This window comes from Pseudopipra pipra, chromosome 12 (genome assembly GCF_036250125.1).
Source record: "Pseudopipra pipra isolate bDixPip1 chromosome 12, bDixPip1.hap1, whole genome shotgun sequence".
NCBI lineage: Eukaryota > Metazoa > Chordata > Aves > Passeriformes > Pipridae > Pseudopipra > Pseudopipra pipra.
The window spans coordinates 14,415,882-14,439,735 of record NC_087560.1 but is presented as its reverse complement, the minus strand read 5'-3'; the positions used below and the strand labels follow the sequence as shown (position 1 = coordinate 14,439,735).

General features: G+C 43.5%; 1 protein-coding gene across 1 annotated transcript in view; it reads left to right on the top strand.

The window, feature by feature from the left end:
- Window positions 1–1,028: 1,028 nt before the first annotated feature.
- Window positions 1,029–23,854, top strand: part of AGBL1 (AGBL carboxypeptidase 1) — a 286,378-nt gene continuing 263,552 nt past the window's right edge. Inside the window, exons 1-4 of the mRNA XM_064669024.1 lie at window positions 1,029–1,389; window positions 20,211–20,274; window positions 21,578–21,724; window positions 22,223–22,354. Of these exons, the coding sequence (XP_064525094.1) occupies window positions 1,339–1,389; window positions 20,211–20,274; window positions 21,578–21,724; window positions 22,223–22,354 (394 nt within the window). The 5' untranslated portion in view covers window positions 1,029–1,338. The remainder of the gene's footprint in view (window positions 1,390–20,210; window positions 20,275–21,577; window positions 21,725–22,222; window positions 22,355–23,854) is intronic.

Sequence of the window (23,854 nt, the reverse complement as noted above, 5' to 3'; positions counted from 1 at the left end):
TCTGTAAGCATCTGCTTTGTACTCAGAGACCATGGTTCATGTTACTGCTCCAAAAATCCTTAGTTATGGGGAAAAACTCCTATTGGAAGGACTAAAAAGACACTCACCAGAATGAAATACTTATTCTAGAGGTAAAAGACTGAAATTTGTGTCCCCAGATTGGAAAGACAAGATCTAATCTTTGTCCTCTGCATAATAGCAATTATCTCAACTGTCAGCCTTCTAACCATCTTGGAGTGACGTCTCTCAGGACCAAAAATGCCATTCTGATGTTAAGAAAGCTGAAAAAGTACTTGTGTGGGACTAATTGACCTTTTCACATTGAAAATATTTTGCTGGAAAATCCTCACCTAACCCTCTACTCAACTTCTTTATCTGCTCCTTCTTGTTTACCAAGTCCTTTGATATCATTTGGCTGAAGCTAAAAGTGGACTCTGTGCCCTCCTAGGAATTCGAGCTACAACTACAACTGTACTACGGCGTGTCTTGCGCACCAGGGAATGAACCAGGCTCTGAGTTGCTATGCTTATATACAGATATAGGTACGTGTGAATCACCACAGTGGCCCTTGTAGCACACTCTCCCCCAGACTGCACCTTGAAGAGGTGCCTTTGCTGTGCAGACACGAGATGTCCCTCTGCGGTCACTCCCTGCCCCGCGGGGCACTGCCTGTGGCCACAGCAGCTGTGACTTGGGACAATCATCGGGGTTGGAAGCCAACAGCCCTCTGCGAGCCATGGTGAACCCGCTCCACCTGTCCCTCATGCCGGGTGTATCTTCCGTTCGTTGTCAGCGCTCGTTAAGACCGAGGGCATCTCTCTCTCTTGCTCTGCCTTCTCCATGTCTCCGGTTTCACTGGAACGGAGTCAAACGGAGACGAGTCCACGCAGGGTCTGGAATGGATCAGCAGGTCAGCTGGGAATGCCTGTCAGGCAGCCAGCGTGCTCTCTCCCTTCTCCCTGGCTTTCTTTGAGGTTTGTAGCTCTTCTGCTTTCTTGTTGCTATTGCCACCCTCCCCACACTCCCCCTGCCACACATCAAGCACCAAGACCTTTCCTGGGCACTTTACTTAATCCCCGGGATTCTTTATATAGGAATTAATCTTCTCGTCACAGTGGGAGAGCTGGGAGGGAGGGGGTACATTTATCTCTCCTGCTGAGGTCTAGAGTTGCATTGCTGTGATTATTGGTGGTAGCAGTGTGCATGTGTCTGGGGATCTGTGTTTAGCTTCTTCGTTTCTTAAACGGCACAGGGGCAGCAGCAAGGCAAGTTGGCAGCTTTGCTTTCGAGCTGCTTTGTGTCTGCTGCTAGAAGGAGGGAGTGTGAGTGGGAAGCAGCATGGCAGAACAAGAAGCCAGTGGCTTGCAAGTCCTTCTCTCCACCCTCCAGGTAAGAACAGTTTGAACTAACAAGAGAAGCTCTTGGGCTTGTTTTCCTCTAATTCAACCTGTTGGGTTGAGGCTGTTGGTACGAGCGCCCAGCTGGCTTGGCTCTAAAAGCATCAGCGTGCGGGAGCCCTGACCTGCACCTCCCACCCTAAAAAGCCTTTATGAAGTGAAGTTTCACTATTCGGTGATGAGTGCTGGTGATTACTGTGATGCATCAGTCACTGAGCCCCATCTGAGGGCAGAGCCTTGGCTCCCGAGGTCCTGCTGTGTTCAGCAGGGGAGTGAGGAGGTGTGAGGCATCGGCTGCCGAGCAATGAATGGGACCTGACAGCGCTGTCAGTCTGTGAGCTCGGCGAGTCTGAGGGCTGAGGGGGACGAGTAAACAGATCTGCCTGCAAGTAGCAAGTTCCTCCCTGTCAAATTGTCTGCACCAGGATGCTTAAGCACTCATAGGGAAGTGACAACAACTCTTGAGGCTGAGATGGGTGAGGTGCTGGCGTTGGGTGTGCTCTGTGAATGCTCCCCAGAACCAGAGGGAAGGGAAGTGTCCTATTCCAGGATCACACTTGATGGACAAGCCCGGCCGTCGGATAAAGGAGAGGAATGTCTGTAGGTGATCCTCTCCATTCTGTTTTCCCCCATCATGGATGCACTCCTCCTGGCCTTGCAGGAGAAGATGCCTAGGCTGAAGCATGAGCTACCCTATGAAATGGGGAGTGTGTTTGGGAGGCAACCCATGCTTTCACAAGCCTCATTTTGTCATGAGGGGTGGGTGGGAACTGCTTTGCCAAGACAAGCTGCTTGCATAAAAGCAGCTTTTAGACAATCATGGTAAAATGCCAGCTGCCTTCACTTCCCAGGTGCCCTGCTCAGGGCCCTGTGTGCTGACATGGCTCAGAGCCACATGGGGATGGGAGTTTCATGTCTGAGGCAGTAGCATCCTCTGACTGCTACATGTATTGTCAAAGTCTCAGATATTGCAGATGCAGAAAATGTGTGCAGATGCAGAAAATGTGTGCAGATGCAGAAAATGTGTGCAAAACAGACTTACCCACCTGGATCAGCCCAAGGATTCAGGTCTCCCAGGCCTGTGTCTCTGAAGCCTCCTGTAACCAGCTGCAAGTGTGTAGAGGAGGTTATAAAACCTGATGATATGCAGTTGGTTTTGAAACTATAATTGTGGGGGCTGGTCAACCTCAGCATATTTATCCAAGCTTATGTAACTATCAACATGTTTTATTTCTCATATCAAACCCTGGTTTACCCTCTGTATCACCTCGTGGCAGTGAGTTCTGCAGGTAAACTGGCATGCTGAAGAAAATTATCCTTCTGTGCTTTTGTGTTTTGGCAGTGTAACTTGTTTGCCCTATGTTTTTACAGCTTATTTAATTCATATTTTGTACTAGATCATGTTTTTGCTGTATCTGCGTTATAGTCCTTTCCCACTTACTTTGATAATTGAGAGCTGAATGCACATCTGTGTTTTTCTTATGCTCTCTAACTTTAACAGTCCTGGTGCTCTCTGCGTAGTCTGGGAACAGAACTGGACAAAACCCAGGATTAAATTGGAAGCTGTAGTTTAAAATCACATGTGCAATTCATTGACAAAGCTACATGGAGGGCTAGACTAGAAAGAGTTAGGAGGACTGCACGGGTGATATTGGTAAAACCACAAGGTAGCACAGCCTTCACTCCCAGCACTACAAAATCTCACCTTTGTTTCCAAGAATTCTGTATTCACTTAGAGAAGAGTGAAAGGCTTTCTTGTTGTATCTTCAATTTAATGCAGAGGTTTGAATGCTGAAGGGCAGAAAGTAAGTTGGTTGACGACAATTACCTGTTCTGATTCACCTCCTTCCCCTACCTTCCGCCAAAAAATTACCGGCATAATTCTGTAATTCCATCACCTATTTCTGCTACAAAAATCGTGATAAAAAAGACCTTTACTTGACGCAGTTGGAAAGCACTGGCCTGGGAAATAGTGACTTTGGTTGATGTTTGCCTTTGCTAATAACATCTCTCCACACTTTGTTATTTTCTGCAACAGCTGTCCAAAACACGGTTGCTTTGTTTTTGTGTTGTGCTGGATTGTCAGTGCTGGTTCATACTCTTATTGGGCATGAAGAACATGTCTGCTGCACACAGCAGGCTATTCTGCAGGGTATTTTCCATTTCTATTAGTACATAATATTGCTTTGTATGCACGAAGCTTTCAGGTGAAGAATGAGGGAACATTCAGTCACCAAGACACTTTTTATCGAGTCAGAATAAAAGCATCCTTTCTCCTTCAGTCACTCACACAGGGCTAAAGTTCTACCTCCCTTCCAAGCATTGGTTGGAGCAACGTTCCCCCATGAGATAGGGTCTGTTACCTTCAGCTGAGGGAGGGATCTACCCCATCTCCTAATGGCATAGACAGTTGTACTCCCAGTCTCACAGCCTGGCTTTGGTGAGGACAGCATCAAACAGAACAAAACTAGAACACCATGCATTTTGTAACTGAACAACAGCTCTACTCAAGGAAAGAAACACATTTTTGAGTTCTTCAGAGCTGTTCCCAGTGCTATGAAGCAGTGTGATCCTCCAAAGGCAGCTCAAACCTCTGGAAGTGTTACAGATGTTCTGCAAAGTGACAAGGGGAATAGCAAAAACTCCTTTCAAAGCACAGCTGCATTTTGTCACCAAAATGTCACTGCAGGGAAGATGTGACATTTCAGATCTCTAGGTAAAAAGTGCTTCACTGCTTACAATGTGCAGCTTTAAAATGCGAATTTCAGATTTAAGAAAACCTTCCCCCTGTCTCACAGGTTTTGTGTCAGTATGGCAGAACTGAGCTCTGAGGATTTTACTGTCATTTCTCATTTTGCTTCTAACCCTGCTACCTTCTTCTTTGCTGTCTCTTCTTGATTCTCCCCCTCCAACATGCTCCTGCAATTATCACCTCCCATCCCTCTGACTTGGATAGTGTTACCTGTTTCTGTTCCCATCTCTTGCTGAATGTCATCGAGTTCTTCACCTCTCATCCAGCCCTGCTTTGTCTTTCATACATGGACAGTGTAGATCAAGTCTGGGCTGGTTGCCACTCGTCATCCTGCTTCCTGACCACAGTATGGCAGAAATAAATACCTTCCTCACGTATGGTTTTTGACCAGCCTCCCCAGTGCAAAATCCCAGAGAGATTTGGGACTAAATCTCTTGTTTTTTTTAATGCCAGGAGGACGTGTCCGAGTATTAGTTAAAAACAACTGGTAGTTGCTAAGAAGAACAATAGGAAACTGGAGACAGTATCTTTAATTGCGACCCAGAATATTGAATCCCTTGAGACTGCAGAGCATCCTAGTTCCCCCTCCTGGTTGTCCTGGCCCTCTTCTCACCTACCCACTAACCATTTAGGCAAATAAGAGGCATTTTGATTCTTCCCCTCCTTTCTCCCTGCTCTCCTCCTCACTGCCCAGGCCCAGATGCGAGCGTGGCTTGGTTACCCCTGAGAACATCTCCTTATTCCATGGCAGAGTACATCGTGTTGCTTGAGGAGTCCCAGATTTCCTGTTGGCTCTTGGCATGGTTTTCACATGTTTCCCAAAGCCACAGTCCCTGTTCACGTATTCTGCAAGAGCTGGCAACCCCTGGGGCCGTTGGCAGATCTTTGGCTCAAACTGTGTCCTACGTTGGACTTCACAGGTTCCCAAATACTATGGTTTGACAGGAAAGAGGTGAAAATCTTATGTATCAATGGTGGATGTTGTTTGTATAAAGGGATTGGTCTCTGAGTGGCCACAGTGTCCAGCAGAACAGATACAGGATCTGTTGTTTGCTCCCTTGAATCTCTCAGCTCCTTTGCACTGCCTCTTCCGAGCTGTTGTGCTGGCTGGCTGACAAGGCAGAGCTATTGTTATCCTTAGGACAAGTGGGAAGATATCTGTGCTGCTCCAGTGGCAATGAATAGAAATGCATTTTGCAAAATGCTTTTGTCTCCTCTGCATCCTTGCACTTACTTTGTCAGCAGAGCTGCTGATATTCCCGGCTTTGAGAAAACATAGCTGCAAAAAGTCCCAGGAACTGCTCAGCAAGCAGAATGCCCATTGGTTTGGACTGGGGATGGAGGAGCTCAAAGTTTGGATCTGTGTTTTTGGGAGGCAGTTTGGCGGGCAGGGTTTAATGGAATAGCCTTAGAGGGAACAAAAATCAACTCAAAACCAGATGGCCATTTTTATGTGGTTCATTAACTGAGTTTTACTGAGAGCGTTGTACTTAAAGGGAGCAGCAGCTGACTTAGTATCCCCCTATTCCCTACAAAAAATATTCTAGTTTTGGAGCATCATAAGAGGTGCAGTTAGGACAGGGAAACCACTGTCTGTAGCGTTCAGGGGGAAACACTGAGTGCTCCAGCAGCTTTTTCGTGTTGCTACAGCCATTGCCACTTAGGCTGCATGAGCCTGTTTTCTGCTTTAACTGGGGAAGAAAAGGATTAATTCTCTACAAACAATCCTATAGAGGTAATGCAGGCCCCCACTCCAGCTTTCAGGGTCGCTGCTTGTTCTTTCTACCTCAACTCTCATCTCCTCCCTGTCCAAGGAGAACATAAAGGTAACCCAGAGCTTTTCCCTACAATCCTTGGCTGACCACCATGAGGCTCTGCTAAGCAAGAAAGGACAAAGAAGGCTAACATTCATACATTAATCTGAAATTCCTGCCAGGCCACAGAAGAAATATTGAGGTTTGTGACTCTTGGGAATCAGCGCAGAGCACTAAAAGCCCTCAGAGGAAGCTGAGACAGGTCTTGGACTCTGCTGAAACCCTTCCACCGACTGAGCTGGGACCAGAATTGCACTCCCTGTCCCCGGGCTGGCCTCAGCTGTTTCTCTGAGCATACTGCCAGCTCCTCTGAAAATGCCTCCAGTTGGGCTATCCAGAATTTTCTATGACTGCATTAATGAGAATTCAGGACCTCAGGGTGAAAAATGTACCCAGGGACCGATCAGAGCAGCAGCAATGATGGCTGAGCTGAGCGAAAGAGTGTGTCACAGTCTGAGTCTCAGCAGAACTTCCCATGTCAGACAGGGAAATTGGGGTTCAGTCTGTCTTCCGCTGTCCCTCATCCTTGGCTAGGATGGCTTGTGCTTTGAGGAAATGAGACTGTGCCATGAAGGTTCCTGGAGTGCCCTTTCTCCCTCCCTGCAGCAGTGCAAATGTGACAGGATAGCCATGTTGCTGAATCAGTTGAATGCAGGTCTGGAAAAATGGATTATAACCCTTTTCATCTGAGTTAATTGTGTGTAACATGGTGAATAATCCCACCATGCCTCACATCAGTGTTTGAGAAATCAGGCAGTGAACATTGGGGAAAAAATTATCTGAAGTTCTGGTGACAAAAAAAATGGAAGTAAATTAATAATTAGTTTTCAGTGCAGGGCTTGGATTCTGCACAATAAATAATGCACAGAACCACATGCTAAATGATGAGGACAAAATGCTATATGGGGTGATTTTGCAGGCAGCAGGCACTGCTCATCCTGAAGCAGAGGTTTTGTGAAATAAAACAAGCTGTCATGTTGAAATTAAAAAATGCAGTTACTCCAGGGGACCAAATAAAATATCAGGAATGCTTTAAAACTGATGCTTCTTAGCTGCTGAAGGCCTGACTTTGTGCTTATGGCCAAGCTGTTTAACTTAGACTATTTGGATGTAATATAATGGCACATTATACCATGTTAAGAAGCTTAATATTGTATATTTTTGTACAACTACTGCATTATAGACACAAACACATTAAACCACGTTATGGAAGGAGGTATATGCATTTGTTTAAACTACTTATCTTTCACATAAAGTATAACAATATATTCAAATGCATCTGCTTATCTGTTTGTAAGTTGAGAAAAATTATTTTTGGTTATCTAAACTCCATAGGTGTTTTGTGTGCCTACAGATGTATTTATACATTACATTACTATTTTTATGTCAATGGAAAACTTCCACCTTCTCCTATTCTCAGGTTTCAATAATTTCCCTCTGTGAAATATATGAAAAGATGTTTTCATACAGAGAGGTGTTTGCTTGAATTGGTGTTGCTTGTGTTTCTTTGTGTGGCATAATCTTATTTTCAGTGTATTATGTTGCATTTTGTTGTGATGGCTCGGAAATCTTTTCAACACGTTTTTCTGTCCAATGTATTTGTCCAGTCCTCTTGGCTTTATCTATAATAGGAAAATAAATGTCTGTGGTAGTAAATGTGTTCATGGACATCTTTGAATTGAAGTTTATCATATTACATCTAGCAAAAAGCACAAAAAATTTTGCTTGTATTGAAAAACATATGGACTGATAATGGTTAACTCCAGCAGTGACTACTGGCACCAGCAGAGGTTTTATTGATGTGTGTTAACAGAAAGAAAATAATTTCATACACATACTGGGAGCTTAAAAGGTGGGGAGGGATTTTTTTGTTCCTTGGTCTGGGATAGCAGGGTTGGAAATTGCTCCTGAAGTTGTTGTTACGATAGAGATGCTGCCTCTGTGTGATCATTCCAGTTTGTGCCAGTATAGGTAACACAACTCGTATCATCATTACTCTTGCAATGAAATCTGGGGGGGGATTTAAGCTTCTGAAATTGCAGGTGAAAGCCCCTCTTTCCTTAGGGCTCCAAGAGGACTCAGTGGGAATACAGCAGTAAGGCAGTGTTTGCTGGTAGCTCCTTATGGAACAAGCCATGATCCTGAGGAGAGGTGTCCCTTCCCTGTGAACGCTGGGGTTGGTGTGTGTGCACCTGAGAACCTCAGGCTTTGAAAATCCTAAATCCACGCACATACCATGTGCCCACGTATGTCGTTGGGCTCTGCCAGACTCCAGCCTCGTGACTATGTTCTTCTCACCATACCAGGATGGAAAATAATTCCCTCCTGCCTTTCCCTGTTCTTTTAATAAGCACTTGTCTCACGGACAGTCTATTTGCACCTGTTTGCCCATAGGGCCCAATGGGCCGTAGGATTGAAGTGCTGATCCATCAGTGGGGCTGTTCTGCATGCCGGGTTGGGGAGCTGTGATTCCCAGACAAGCAGGTTGATTTTGGTCCCCAGGGAACTGTGAGGCCAGAATGGGCTGGAAATCGGTGAGACTCTCCGTGAGGGGGAGCTACAACCTTCTCCAAGGAGACCAGGAGCAGTACAGAGCAGTCTCACCAGACTCACCTCCCTTCTCTCTATGGGCAAACCCAAGTTTGCAGCAGAAGGTGAGGAATGAGTTTTAGGGAGGAACGATATGTAGGTTCTTTCACAACTGCATTGTCCAGCCGAGTTGACTCTGGTGGGTCACCAGTGCCTGCAATCCTGGAAGCTTTGTGTGCCACAGGAAGCTCTACTGTGCTGCTGCTTCAGAGGAGGCAGTATATTTTCAGAAAAGACAGTTTAACTTAAGATGACTCTGAAGCGAGAACATGAGTCCAAACCACCTAAAATATTTGTAGACATTTTCTATTATTAAAAATCTCCTTTTTTTTTTTTTTTCCGATTGTTTCGTCTTCATGAGAAGTTGACCTAAGTACAGTCTAGGTGCATTCTTTGGGTGGAGATTCAAGTCTCCAAGAACTGGATAACCTTTTTTCCTTTTTGTACAGGGAAACAATTTACCTTAGTACAGTCTTGGGAAGAAAAGTCTAATGTGATGAAGAACGCCTCTTAAAATAAGGGAAGTCTGGTCATTCTCCTCCAGAGGTTGATGGAGACACAGCACATTCATTTCCATGACTTAGTATTTCCTTTTGATCTATGTGCTGTTATGACTTTTGTTTTACTGTGTGGTGACCTATCACACTATACAGAAATCAAAGTCTCAGAAATCAAGGTCTGACAAATCAAGACTTTGTCATTGATTTCATAAGATGTCTTCTAGAGAGGGTAAAGATAACATAGTAGAGATTCTTCTGCCCACAGGCACTACAAAGCTACAAAACAGAGAAATAATGCTTTAGACCAGCTATTGATTAATAGAATAACTTCTGCTTGATAAGAAATTCCATGGGCAAAGCTAAACCTCCTTCCCTTAAGCAGTTTAGAGAACAAGGATGGGTTTTTTTCTCCTCATGGTCTGTTCTTCTGGAAGAACACAGCCTTATTTTCAAAAGGTGCTGTAGGTTGAGGTGGAATTAATGAGAACAGCAAAGCTTTCATGATGATTCTTATTAGAAAATTGAGTAATTCTAACACAGAAGTCCTGTGGGAGAAATAATTACTCTACCAAAGAAATCTTGGCTTTTTTTTTTTCTGCCTTTCAACAAGGGATGCTTTGAAACTGAAACACAATTTTTTTTTTTCTGACATGGAAGCACCACAGCATTGTGTTTTACTGCCATCAACTTCTCAGAAACCTTTTATGCACATTAATTTTTGGTGTAATTTACAGGCAGAGGCTTCCCACTGGGCCCAGTGGGAATTTGATCCCTGTAGTAAACTGAGACAGACTCTTCTCCCCTAGGCCCATCTGCTCACTGCACTCTCTGCTACCTATTCTCCTGCTTTCAAAGGAGAGAGTGATGCTATATTGATGGATAAAGCAGAAGTCCTGGGCTTTATTTCTGGATTGTTACAAACTCCAGACTCACTTAGTGTCTCTGCCTCCAGCTTTCTTCATTTGGACAGTAAATAGAGATAAAGTTTATCTGTCAAGCTAGGGCAAAGGGAATCTTAGCTCACATTGTTTCCCAAATCAAAGGGTGGAACAACTTTCTTGCTGGGCAGATAACACTCATGCAGCCTGGGTGAAATCAGAGCAATGCCTGTCATCCCCTGCCATCCTCTGTGAATTTTATGGGATTCCTGCCGGAAGGCCAAAGCAGCAGATTTACAGTGAAGGTACATTTGGCCCTCCATTTTACTCAGGATTAACCTGGCAAACAGGAGATTGACAGGGAGAGAGAGATCCTCCCATAAGCAGTTTGCTTGGCATGGTGAATGCCCACCTGTCTCACTTCAAAGGAAGGGAGGAGGGAGAATGGACCACCCGACCTTTCCCTATGATTAAAATGCTGATCTGATGAAGTCAGAGAAACAAACCGAACTGCCTCTTTTGACCCTCCATTTTTCCAGGAATAAGTCAGCACCATCCATATGGAGACAGTTTCTGGAGAGGCTAGGGGAAAGCAGCATTACTGCCCTGGTTTATCTGACCTTCTCTTTGGGAAAATCTCCTTCATCTGAGTGGCCTCTTGCTCCATGTTAAAGTTCTGCAAGTGCGGGAGGGAGCTGAAGATGACAAATGAGAAAGGGAATGAGTGCCTGGCTCTGTTTTCTTTGACAATTTCTCTTCCAATATGGCTAAAGTAATTTGATCTCCCCACGATGCACGGGGATTTCAAGGGGACAGCTGGGTGCAGAGATGCATTAAAATGACTTTTCTCTGAGATGAAAACTATGCTTATTAGCAGCTTGTTTCAAAAGCTCTCACAGCAGCAGCTGTACCTCACTGACTGAAAACTCTGGTCTAAAGGTCTAAAAGGTCTTCATGGCTGGGTGATCAAACAGTTGGAAATCTTCCTAGCTGAGGTCCCCTGCTATGTCCTACAAAGCCTGTAGAGCACTATTACACCAACAGGTCTCCTTGGAAACGTGCTTAAACAAAATATGACACAACAAAAACTTTTTAGTGATCTCTCCATGCTGGCATTAGAGGTAGAATCTGACATATTGCTCACTGAAGAACTCACCTTTCTCTGAGAGATCATCCCACTGTGACACCAAGACTGCCTTCTCTCAGATCTCAGTGGGACACATCTGGGTCTATGAAGAGATTGAAGGTCCCTCCCACTGCAGTGCCAGCAACAGAGCAATCAATATGTGGCTCCAGCCAAAGGTCCTCTCTTTTCCCAATAGTCATCTGCCATTGCATATTCACCCATTCTCTGTCTCAGGAGGGACAGCCCATGAAGTTTGGTTTGGTGAACTCCACAGGGGATCTCAGCAGAGTAGAGCTAAACAGTGCATAGAGGACAGCACGTCAGGGGACACTGTGCTCCTTACCTCCTGGGACAGGATGTGCTGGGTCAGTGCTCCTCAAACACCTGTGGAGACAGAAAATGTCAAATTTGCTCTCCTGCAGAAGCACCACAGTCTTGCTGCACAGAGAAAGGCACCGGTAGGAATAAGAGCTCTCATCCAGCTTTCACTTTGCAATGTCCCTGGTCTACATAAGTCCAGATCTCAGCCCCTGAGAGGACTGTGAGCTCGTATTTTTAAATTTAACTCCTGTCATGTTTTCCTGGAGCACAAACGCAGTAGTGGGCTCATTCACTGAGCTAATAAAACCCCTTTTAGATTGACTGACCAACACTTAGTTTGCAAGTGCTTCTGAGCTACTGAACTGAAGTAACAAGGGCTGAATAAAGCCCCAAATATGTCTGTCTTTAGCATGGTGGCATTGGCTTGCTGCTGCTGAGTGTCTTGCATGGGGTGTAGACTAAACATAAAGAAGATAAAAAGCTTTGTTACCTTCTGGATAGAAAATGAGATACCCCTGTCGTACCTCTTAAAAACTTGGCAACCTTTTCAGAGAACTGAGGGCTTTGCTTTTAAGAGATTACTTTTTAAATCTAGACAGATGGGTCTCAGCAATGCAGTTAAACAGATGTTCTGCTTTACATTACTAGTAATATTACTTTAAATCATTTGAATTTCAAAACACAGTTTGCTGTTCATTATGGATGCCGAGTTTTGTTTATTGTTTGATTTTTCACTTAGACTGGATGGGAAAAATAGGTTCATCATTTTCACTTTCAGGTTCCATCTCTGAAGAAAATAAGCTGTGACTAACAATAGTTATTAGCAGTTTGTCTCCATTGCCCATACCTCAATCATCGTTATTAAATGTGATTGATTAAAGGCATTTGCGTGGCTGTTCCAGAAAGCACTTTTGAAAATCTTTAGGTGTCATAGGTAACTTATTGTGAAATAAGACATGAAACCTGGGAGAATTTATCTGCAGTAGAAATTACAGAAAGAACATTAGAAATATTTAAAAGGAAGTCTAAAAGCCTTTTGCCAAGTATCACGTGTTTTGATTTATCTCAAAGTTTCCTCATTCTTTTAACATTTCCAATTTGACAGAAGCATTTGAGAGTTATATAATAATGTGTTTTACCATCGGTTCTGCATAATAAAGTAATTGCTCTATTAGAGATGCATTAGTGAGAGGAGCAAGTGACACAAAAGAACTTTGTATCAGGAGAAACTTCTGAACAAGGACAAGCTTTTCTTTGAGAACACAGAGAGAAGTTTGGTGTGAAAAAAGAAAGAGAGAAAAAAAGCAGTCTACTTTGCCAACAGTATCCAAGATATTGCAGTCTGTCAGGGCATAATTCCTGCGGATATCTGGATGTGAATATATTTTATCAGAGTGGCACAGTAATGGTGTGGCACTGACATGAACTACCTTGCTCTGAAGGTAGGTGAAACACCTTCATGTTTTTCTGACACAGCAGGTAAAACGTTCTTTGGAAAAGGGTGAGGTCATGGTCTATGTGCTTCCTAATTCCTGCATGGATTAATTAAATGTTGCATCTCCCTCATCCTTTGGTGCAAGGACAAATCTCTTTGCAAACAGGGCTATGACCCACTGGTGGGGAGCAGCCCTTTTTTCTCCCAGTCTGGCATCAGAATTCCTTATAGAGGATAGTTTTATTCCACTGCACTTGCTTCTGGGACATTGGGAGGAGAAGACTGATCTCAGGGAAGGAAATTTTTGAACCCGCACAAAGAAATGGAACTGTGTGATTGAAAGCCACAATACTTCTGTGCACACAATGTTTCTGCTTCATTTTGTTGTAATAGCTATGCAGGCTTTACCAGCGATCCTCTTAGCTATTGACTAAGTGAATTTCCCACCACAGGGTGATATTTCCCACCAGGAAAACAGGGGACAATTAATCTGATCTTCTTGATGAGGGATGCAGTGGGGCAGGTGTTAATTAATATTTGTGAAGAAATCTGTGATCCTCTGATGAAAGGTGTTATGTTAGTGCAATTTATTGCATTAAATATAGTAAGATTCCTTGGCACAGATGATTTCCACCATGTTATTCACCAAGTTATTTTGGCTAGAGATCAGCTCAAGCCAAGCTGTTACATCTCAACACCTTCAGTGTTTTGAAGACATTCAGATGTAAGTTTGGAATTTGCCCATCTCTGCCTTGAAGCGGTTCAGTCCTGCAGAGTGTAGCCTTTATCCTTTGAGAAGTCCTGAAGCTCAGTGAATAGGAGCAAAGCCTTGTACAATGCATCTTAGAAGTTTGCTTTGAGGTACTGCTTCTTCCCAGTCAGCTGGATGAGGTGCCATCCATTGGGAAGGGTTGGAATCATTGCCCTCAGCGGTGATCTGGTGTGCTGTCAAAAAAAATGTTGCAGGTCTTCACACCCAAGTGCAAACAAGGATGAGAAAAAAACATAACTTCAGGTCATTGCAAGTGATGAAAAAAGCCACCCACTTGATTGCAGAAGGCCAGAGGGAGGGACATTTTTATTGAGTATTTGCCATATTCTCACAACTGCTGCTTTGGGCTGATGCACAGAACTTGGCTTGCTGTTAAGCATCAGTAGGAAGGAAAATGGGTGGTGCTTGGGTCAATGGGGTGCTGGCCAGGCCTCGCAGGGGTGGCTGGGTCCAGCGAGAGGGACTCACCTCTAAGGCTTGGGAATAGGATCAAGAACTTGCTGGGCCACGTGCCCTGTCCTGGGAGGTCCCTTGGCTGCCCTGTGTACAGTTTGAGGGCTACGTGATCCCCCACAGCTGCGAACGCCTTTCTTGCAGGATTAAAGAGGTCACTTAGGACACTCCCAGAGCAGCAAGGTCCTCATCTCTGAGTCTTTAAATAGCCCTGTTTCCTTCCATGTCTCCTCTGAGTTTCCTGGCTTGCTCAGGCCTCTCTGACTCCACAGAAGAGGAAATCCAGATTTGGACAAAGAAGTGCACTTACTGTTTACCACAGAGGATGGTGTCACCTGTGCTGATGCTGAGGACATTTGGATGGGTATTTTGGGAGCAGGGGCAACTCGACTGTAACTCCTTGAGATCCTTCTAAAGCTGGATGATGGCAGTATTCTTAACAAGGTTTTTCAGTTATAACAAAATTTAGACTGTAATCCCTTTAATTTGAATCCTCCCTTATCTGCAGTTGCCTACTGATATTTCAGAGGTCCCTGAACCCTTTTTTCCCCTCTTCAGAAATAATGATTTTTTTTTTTAAACCTCCATGTACCAAACACTGTAGATAATAACTTTCCAACAAGCAGAAATCACAGTTAGCTGGCTGAATATTGAGGATGGGAACACACAGACAAGAAACTCTCCAGGGTATTTTGCTCTCTTATTTAAGTGCGAATTTTTAGCTCCTCTTAAATTAGAAAAAGCAATTTACTCTGACAAAGCACAGAACATAAGGCACCAAACCTGGCTTCACAGTTATTGTAAGGCTGGAAAGTCAGCTGTGGGAAGGAGATATCCAGCTGGCAAATCCATAATGCCAATGGTGAGTGGCTGTGCCCAGCAGTTGGGGCTGGTAGGGCAGCTCTACCTCGCTGGCAGTGTCGTCTCTGATTTAAGCATTAATGCAGTAATTAGCAACCCAATATTTTCTAGAGGTCTCTGGGGAGAGTGAGGACTAATGCTGCTCATCCTCTAACCTGCTCTTGATTTTAGCCAGTGTTAATTTTGCACCAGAATTTCTCTTCAATAAGCTTTTGAGTGCAGAGACTGAGAAATCTGACTTGCAGATGCAAGTCTCATTACACAGGCAGTTGGGCTGCTGACTGCTATTTGTGTGAGCAAATTTATTAAGGGTAAGAGAAGGGAGGAGGATGTATTTTGAACATGTCAAATCCTGCTTCCCTATTTAGAAACAAGCTATTTAAAAACAAACAAACAAATAAACAAACAAACCCTGGAACTGGACATCCTATTCCTTACTCTCACTAAAAAAGACCCAAACGAACAAGTCTGGAAGTTTTTTAGCCCAGTGCAGTAATAGCTTTTCTTTAAAATCAGACCATTTTGTTTTGTTGTTTGGTCATTTTTAGTTTTTTGTTTTGATTTGTTTTGTTTTGTTTTTCCTAAGCAGTCACACAGCTTTGTGAGACTATTCAACAATTAATTTAAGAGGTGTATGGGTAGAAATCATGTTATGCATTGTCTTGCAAGAGTGACTTCTTTCATTGTGCATTCATTATTTTCGTGATTGGAATAACTGCTTTGTATTTCTTCCTCCAAATAAAATATTTATTAGTAAATCTCGCACTGCACAAATTAATGCTGTTTGATTTCTTTCTGGGCATCCTCCTTTTTTTCAGCATTAATGCTTAGACTTACAGCAAACACTCTGAGTAGTTTGTGTGTTTCATTTGGAGAAATACTTGCCTTTGGGCAAAAGACACAAAAGCCCAAAAGACTGAGTTTATGGGAAGTCTTTGTTTTAAGGCAGTGCTAGAAGGGGAATGGCACTGATGGCAGCTGTACTTCAGCTGGGACACGAAACACTCACCTCTGTGGGGTCTTCAAGTCTTGTGGAAAACATCCCTAGAGACTTCTCTGACAAAATGAGTTTACCTGTTACTGTGGCTTAGTTGCAATTTTATAATCTTGTCTTGAGTAAATAACAGCTTGTCTTGGCATGTTCCCAGGAGCAGGACAAGGAGACAGGAGCTATTCCCTGCTTAGTAGTGGGTCAGCGAAATAACCCGAGCTGCCAGTCACAAGGATGCTGGGATCGAGCTGTTGTCCTCCAAACCCAATGTCACTGACTAGTCACTTGCTGTCTGTAAGGTATCAATGACTATGAGCTGGGGTATTTTTTTACTCCTGGCTTTCTCCATCCTCCTGCTGTTTATCTCTGAGGAGCTTCAGCCAAGCTAACCCCAGTGTTTCAGGGATTAGTTCCCAGAAAAAGCTCAGAGAGGAGCTATCAGCTGGGAGCTGATTAAATGCATCTGAGCTCAGCCCTGTGATACTCTCAGTTGGGTGAGGAAGACAGCAGGCTTTGCTGAAGGCTGTGAAATGAGGGGCTCTGACCAAAAAGTACAGCCATGCTTGATATTTAAAGTGATGTTTTTTGTTTACTTTAGCCTTTGTCCAGCTGCAAGCTGTGAAAGACAACTACAGGTTGTTGTTAATAGGCAACAATTTGGCTTTAACTTTAAATCCTTTAAGTGAAATCCTGCTGGAGGTCAGTGGTTTTGTAATCTGACTTGAGCCTCTGGAAACTTTTCTCTGCTCTCATTCCACCCATATACAGTGAATGCATCTTCATTAGTTTGTGTGTGTGTAGATGCTGTATGTAACATTCGTAAGTGCTGGCAGGAATGGAAAATGCTCAGCAAGAGGAATTTTACTTCTCTCTTTGGTTATGGTTTGTTCTTAAACCATCAAACATCTCTTTCAATAAAAATAACTAATGTGTTTATTTTTACTGGAGCAGGATAAGAAATTTGCATTAAAGAAATTACTCTATTCATCTTTTTTAGATCGGGCACAAGTTGTGATTTTCTCATTTGTACTTACTGTTCAAAAAGATTTACAGAATATTTTTTATGAATGAATTTGTTGGCAATTCATCCACAAACAGTTTGGTATGTGTATTAATTTAAACAATCGATTAAAATAGATTTCAATGTCCAAACATCTTTGATGGCTTTGGAAACCTTAAGGTAATTAATCAAAATCTCAGCTGTTTCTTTTCAACAGGCATCTAGCAAGACAATAGCAACTTTAGGATTGTTTTTTTCAGTGTTGTCTTGCTATTATAAATTGGAGCTGTGTTATTCTGCAGTATTGTGTATTATTCAGTGGTGCCACTAAAGTTAGTGGGAAATATATTAGAATTTGTAATGGGACTAGGGTTTTATCCACTGTTTCACGGTTTTATCACTGTTTCAGCCAATATACAAGTCATCCAACTCCCTCTCTAGTGCACTGGAGGAAGGGGAGCAATGAGGCACTAACACAGTCAGAATTTTAGTGTTAAAACCTCAAAAGTAAATATTCAGGTAAAATATTTGGCAGTATAACCCAACTTTAACTTTCACATTTTAAAGGTTGATCTTTCATGTCCCCTCAAGTTCTTTGTTCGCCTGAGTCCCTGGATAAAGCTCATGGAAAGTCAGAGGATATCTTATGTCATCACTATTTGTGTTAATGGCTTAGGAACCCACAATCCAATCAGTTAAAATAAACAACCCAGTGTAATAGGAGCATAAATCAATGAAGACTTCATTACTGAAACCTTAATGTGTAATCCATCCACCTACAGAGGAAAGGGATACTGAGAGGCAGCAAGACAAAACCAGAGGACAGTCTGATTTAGCCAATCCTGATTCTTAAAAAGGTGCTGAGAACATTAACTCTTCCTGGAGTCAGTACATTTGATGGATACTCATCACTCCTGACAGCCTGCCCCTGACTGTTAAGTCCCTATGCTAAAAAATGCCAAGAAACTCTTGGGAAAAGAGCTCTGAATGCTCTTTGTTTGCTCTTGGAGGATTGAGCTAGTTCAGGAATGTGGACTAATGAACAAAGACATGAATTAAGAAGATTAATGGAGGACTAAAACTATATGTCTTACCTCTAAAAGTAACATCATGCAGAGCTGCTCTGACCCTGCTGCAGACTTTACTCATTCTGTGGTCCCTTGAGCCAGTAGCACAAATTTGGACTCTCTAAGGTGAGGGTGGCAATAGTTGGTGAACCAAGAGTTATTGGATTTCATTAAAGCCACGTATTCTGGTTGTCTTGGCTCTGAAAGGAGCAGTAATCCTATCCTAATACCAAGCCTTTTGATTTCAACAGAGATCATAAAAGGGCTGAACTTTTATGTTCCGTGCAGAGATCTCTGCTTGTTGAGTTAATAACGAATGGAAACAGCAGGGGCTCGCTCTGGGTGTGGGCCAGCTCTGAGATGGGGATGAGACAAGTACTTTGCCTGTGGATTTTAGCTAAGAGCAAAAGTAAAGGCAGCAGTGCTCACAGACACTCCTCCCCTGAGTCCCTATTTCAGAAGTGATTCTCTGCCTGTTTGCTCCAATCTCTCATCCTCACCTGACTCCTCTTTCTTCCTTTCTTCCTTCCCCTTCCCCAACCACATCTTGTTCTTTTCTCTCACTCCCCTGCTGATACTCTTGTCCCTGTTCCTCGCTTATGCCACTATGAAATATGTATTGAGCAGTGAAAGTTTGATAGCACTGGTAATTGACTGACACCAGTGTGATGGGACGTCTGGTTTTCAGAGATTTGGAGTTTTTTAATAACTGTGATTAAAAAAAAGAAATCTAAGAATATGCACAATGTTTAGCACACAGAAGCTAGGAAACATTGGCACTAATGTAGATATTTTGTGCAGAAAATGGCACGTACAGTTTGCCAATACAGAAGATTTGGCTGAAGGGAGCTGCTGAGCATCCTACAGGATTTCTGTGACAGAGAAGGAAATCTGTTTCTCCAGGCTGACAGTCACCTGCTCTGACTGAAGAGTGACCATTTTCCTGCTTCATCCCTATGTCACACTCCATGCATACCCTCCCCAACTAAAAAAAAGGAGGAGGTATGCACTACAGCTCCTTCATTAACTACACAACCCTCAGCACCGTGTCAGCTTATGCTGTGACTTTCTTAGGAATATACTGGAAAAAAAGTGTCCATTTGAATTAGTAGCCATTATTACAGACCTGAATTAGATTTCCCTCATATTCTTTCTAGAGTTTCTTTTTGCTAGATGTTACTTCTCAATTCCTTGTCTTAAATATTCAGTTGCATAATGTTAAATATGTCAGAGGATGGTTGAATCAATTTGGCTGGTAAAATGATCCCCTATATCCAGAACAGATACTAGTAGGTTAAATTTCTGAAGCAGTTCCATGTTTAGAAATATAGGAGCCATATATTTTTAAGATATTATCCTATTGTCATAATTTAATTGGAGATAAAGTTGTTCTATTATAGTTTATATGATCCTGAGGTTCTTTGGGACCAAGGCTACACAAATGTAAGCTTTCTGTTATATTGGGAATTTGTATTGTATTGTATCTGTTCAGAAATTATGATATCCAGAACTTAACCCAAATCCCTCATGCAGCAATACAGACTGGTGATTAATTCTTCAATCACAGCAGTGAAATCTGTTTGGAGCAGGATTAAAGAAGGGGTCTAACGTATCACACAGATGAATGGTCAATATTATGTGTTGTTTTCTCCTCAAGTACAGTATATCTTATTTCCTCTAGTGCAAAATTTAAAGTGACTCTAATGCAGAATATGTGATGTTAAAGTGTGTTTGTTATTTGGTCTTAAAATTAAATGATTTAAGTTTAAAAATAAATTTAGGGCATTTTTCTGCTCTTCAAATTCAAAACTTTCACATGGTTGTAGCTGCAAAGACAGGAGAATTTTCTTGTAAATTGGATTAATGTAATTTAAATATTTTGTTCTTCAATTGCCAGTAATAAGAGATGCTGTCGTGGAAAACCACCTCACATTTAACATTTCTGTGTGATACAGAATTTCCTCAACTTTGAGGTAGCCAGATCAAACCAAAAAGGAGAGCTTTAATTTAGAATTTGTATGTAAATTCTACAGCATTGCTACCATGTATTAAATATTGTGTAGTATGATCTGTCAGAGGCTTTTGAAATGTGTTACCAATATGTTTCCACAAATTTACTGGCCAGATGGCACAGAAAGTGCTCAGTATCCAAACAAGGATCTCAGTGCCTCTGCACTGTATGCACTGCAGCCCTGTGCAGCATGAACTTCACTGTTCTGAGCTGATTCTTGAATTTGGTGTGTTTTCATTTCAGAGCTCCTGTGACAAGGATGTCATCCTGAACATTCTCAGTGTCCTCACCGACTTGCTGTCTCTGGGTAAGGAAACAGAGGTCTGGGACAATGGCTGTGGACTGTGGTAAGAAAGGGGTCCTCAAGCATGTCAGGGAATTCATTCCTGCATAAACTTGGCCAGGTGTTTGCAAGGTGAACAAAATACGAATTGTATGTATAGATCAGCAGTCACTACTCCTATGTTTGGAAAACTGAGCTTATTCAGTGAGTTAAAGAAAAAAAAAGACCCAGAGAAAGTTTCAATTTTTTTTTTGTTGTTAAAAGATGATCGTGGGTTTCAAAGTACTTCATAATCCCTGTCAGTCAACCACTAGAAATACTCACCAGTACCATTGGAGAGAGGGCTGTGGGACAGGACGAGGAGCTTGATTTCCCAGAACCCAGGGACTCTCTAATGGACTCTCTCCCCAGAAAGCACCTACACCTTGGCCTGCAGGGAAGAGATATCACTGCATGTGCCCAGGCCACATCAAAATAATAAGTGAATTAGCAAAAGAACTGAAAAAAGATAAGAAAGTTTCTTTTCCTTCCTCCACATAAAAATGTCATTTGCTAAACAACTCCCAAGCCAGCCAAGCTGCCAGTCTGTGGGGGCTACAGTGGGGAGTGCTGGAGCTTCTTGGGTTCCTCACTGCTTGAAGTCCCACCACAGGCATCGTCTGTCCATCTGGGCCTCTCTTTTGGACCCCTGCAGCCCCGTTCCTCAGCTGGGTGGAAGGATTGTCTACATGGAGATAGGAGTCACTGCCCCCCTCCAGGAACTGAACAAGCAGCATCCTCCAACTACAGAGCCTGAAGTCGCTGCCCAAGTCGCCCATGGGTCAATATTTGTTAACACAGTGGGGCTCACAGGATTAGACTGTGGTTTCTTTGGAGACCTAGATTTATATGAAAGCTGTCTCCAAGGCTTCCCTAGGCTTCCTTTTCATTTGGCAGAAGCCCGTTGAAGCTTTAGTCCTTTCCTTGTTTAATTTCCAATATCTAAGAAAAGATCACTGAGCCTTCTGCTCCTTTGAAACCTGTCTGTGTCTCTGCTTATTCCTCTCTGCCACATTTCAATGCACAGTGAAAAACTTCTGCATCATGTGGGTTTAGGAAGACAATGACTGTTGTAGTAACAGGCAGCAGAGCACATAGTTCCACCACTCAGCCATTAACCGTGTCTCCAGGCCAGGGGCACCTGAGATCCACGGCCAATTCTGCAAACGCTCTTGGATTTATAGCCCTAAAATACTGTTGAAAGGCCATGGAAACTGTGTGCTGAGGGTTTGTGGTAGCTGTGGCTCAGGGAAGGGATGCTCTGAGCGGTTTGTTCTCTTTTCCCCAGGGACTGGACGGAGGATCCAGTATGTGATCAGCAAAGGGGGCAGTGAGGCGTTGCTGCAGGCCCTCTCTGCCGCCGCCCGGACCGAGCCCCCCGACCACAGCACCCTCCTGCCCCTGCTGCGCCTGCTGGCCAGGGTTGGCCAACGAGGTACTGCTGGGTGATGGGGGGATTTCTTGGGTGGGGGGCTCAAAACTAAGGATGACCTTATTGTGGCCTTCCAGTAGTTAAAGGGGGCTTACAAGAAAGGTGGGGACAGACTTTTTAGTAGGGCCTGTTGCTATCGGACACGGAGTAATGGTTTTAAACTGAAAGAGGATAGATTCAGACAGGATATAAGGAAGAAATACTTTTATGGTGAAGGTGGTGAGGCACTGGCACGGATTGTCCAAAGAGGTGATGGGTGCCCCATGTCTGGAAACATTCAAGGTCAGGTTGGATGGGGCTCTGAGTAACCTGTTCTAGTGCAACTCATTGCTGGGGGGTTGGACTAGGTGGGCTTTAAAGGTCCCTTTCTACCCAAACTATTCTATGATTTGTATATGATGACTGCAGGCAATCCCATATTTTCCTGTTTTTGGTGGGATTAATGCTGGTTTAACTCATTGATACAAATGAATGCCTTTGATTCTTATTTGCTTTTCACAGATAGGAAGTTTGGCCTGAAAGTGCAGAAGGCAGAAGCCACTGATATAATACTGAGCTTGACAAGAAGAAACCTGGACCACCACCTGCCCCTCACCCACTGCCTCTGGGTCCTGAGGGTTTGTGCTTCTAATGGTGAGTGCCAGGATTTTCCTCTTTTTCTCTGTGTGATAGCTGCCAGAGTTCTTCTTTAGTCATTTCAATGCAAAGAAACATTAGTCCTGATAAGGTTAGTATCTGCATGCACCATTAATGTACAGAATCAGGCACAAAAGCCAGAACAACCATAGAAAAAGGGGCTCCTCTAGAGGCCTATGCAGCCTTTACAGTGCATTTCATCTACAGACTATGGAAATAAAAGTGCTGTAGTGAAAAATATTCATGGCAATGATCTCCTATTCTAAAAGAAAGACAGTCAATTCTTTTGCTCTGAGATTTGGGTACTTTAAGTCTCTATGCAGCTCCCATTACCATAACAGCCAAATGTCTCACTACTGTTGATTGTATTGATCCTCAGAGCAGCTCCATGAGGAAGGAAAAATGGGCGGAGAAGCAGAGTGAGAGAAAAATCAGTTACACATTCAAGGTCCCCCAGGAAGCAGATATTAGATCCTGGTCTTCTGTCTAATATTCCCCCACCCGTGCACTCTCCCAGCTTTTCTTGGTTGGCAATGCCCTCATGTTAAATGATTCAGGCAATGGGATTTCCAGTATTCTCTCCTGGGATCATTAGAGATTCATACAGGCTTTCCCTGCTATGAAGCACTGAGCTTGTCAGCACAAATTTCCCTTTGCTCACTCTAACCCTTTCCTCTCCTTCTCCACATCCCTCACCCAGCATATAATTCTTGATGGCCATCCTGTCTGAGTCTAATATATGCATCCTGAGATTTAACACTCCTGGCGCCCTGCCCTGCAGGTCCCTTCTCTACGTACAGGAGTTACTTTCACGCAATGGGCTTTCTCAGGCAAGCATCCAAACCTCAACACTCAACCCCTCTACCCATGATAAGCAGTATTTGAAAGGCTGAGTGTGGCTGAAAATGCAGCCAAGGCCAGAAGATGAAACGTGCCTTTATTTGGGTTTCACAGCTGCGCAGTGACCCTGGGCTGCCTCCCACCCAAAATATGATCTACACACTTCCCAGCTCCCTGCTTCAGTGCACCTGCATTCCAGTTCAGCTGGAGTTTTTGCAGAGGTTTTAGGATGCACATTGCAGCCTGACCTCCTTTCTGTTAATGTCAGACCCCAGAACCCCAGCTCTGCACCTTTGCTGGAGCAAGTCTATTATTCTCCACGTACCTCCTGCACTCTCCAGATGTGCTTCCCCTCCATGAGTAGATTTGGCTTTGTGGGCTCTGTGGCCCAGCTGGCAAGATGCAGGGGAAGTTAGGTGAAAGTCTATGTGGATGTGGTACCAAACTAGGGGATTACATGTTCCCAACCTTAAAAATTATGTTTATGGAGTGGAACTATAGGGAATTCAGAAGCATATTATACTCTGAGTGCTTAGGTACGAAAGTAAAAAAGATGAGTCCTTGTCTCATCTCATGAACCAGTTCTTCACTCTGAGATGCTCCTTTCACTATAACCAGATGTGTCTGGCTGCCCATGTCCTGCTCTGGGGCAGGATG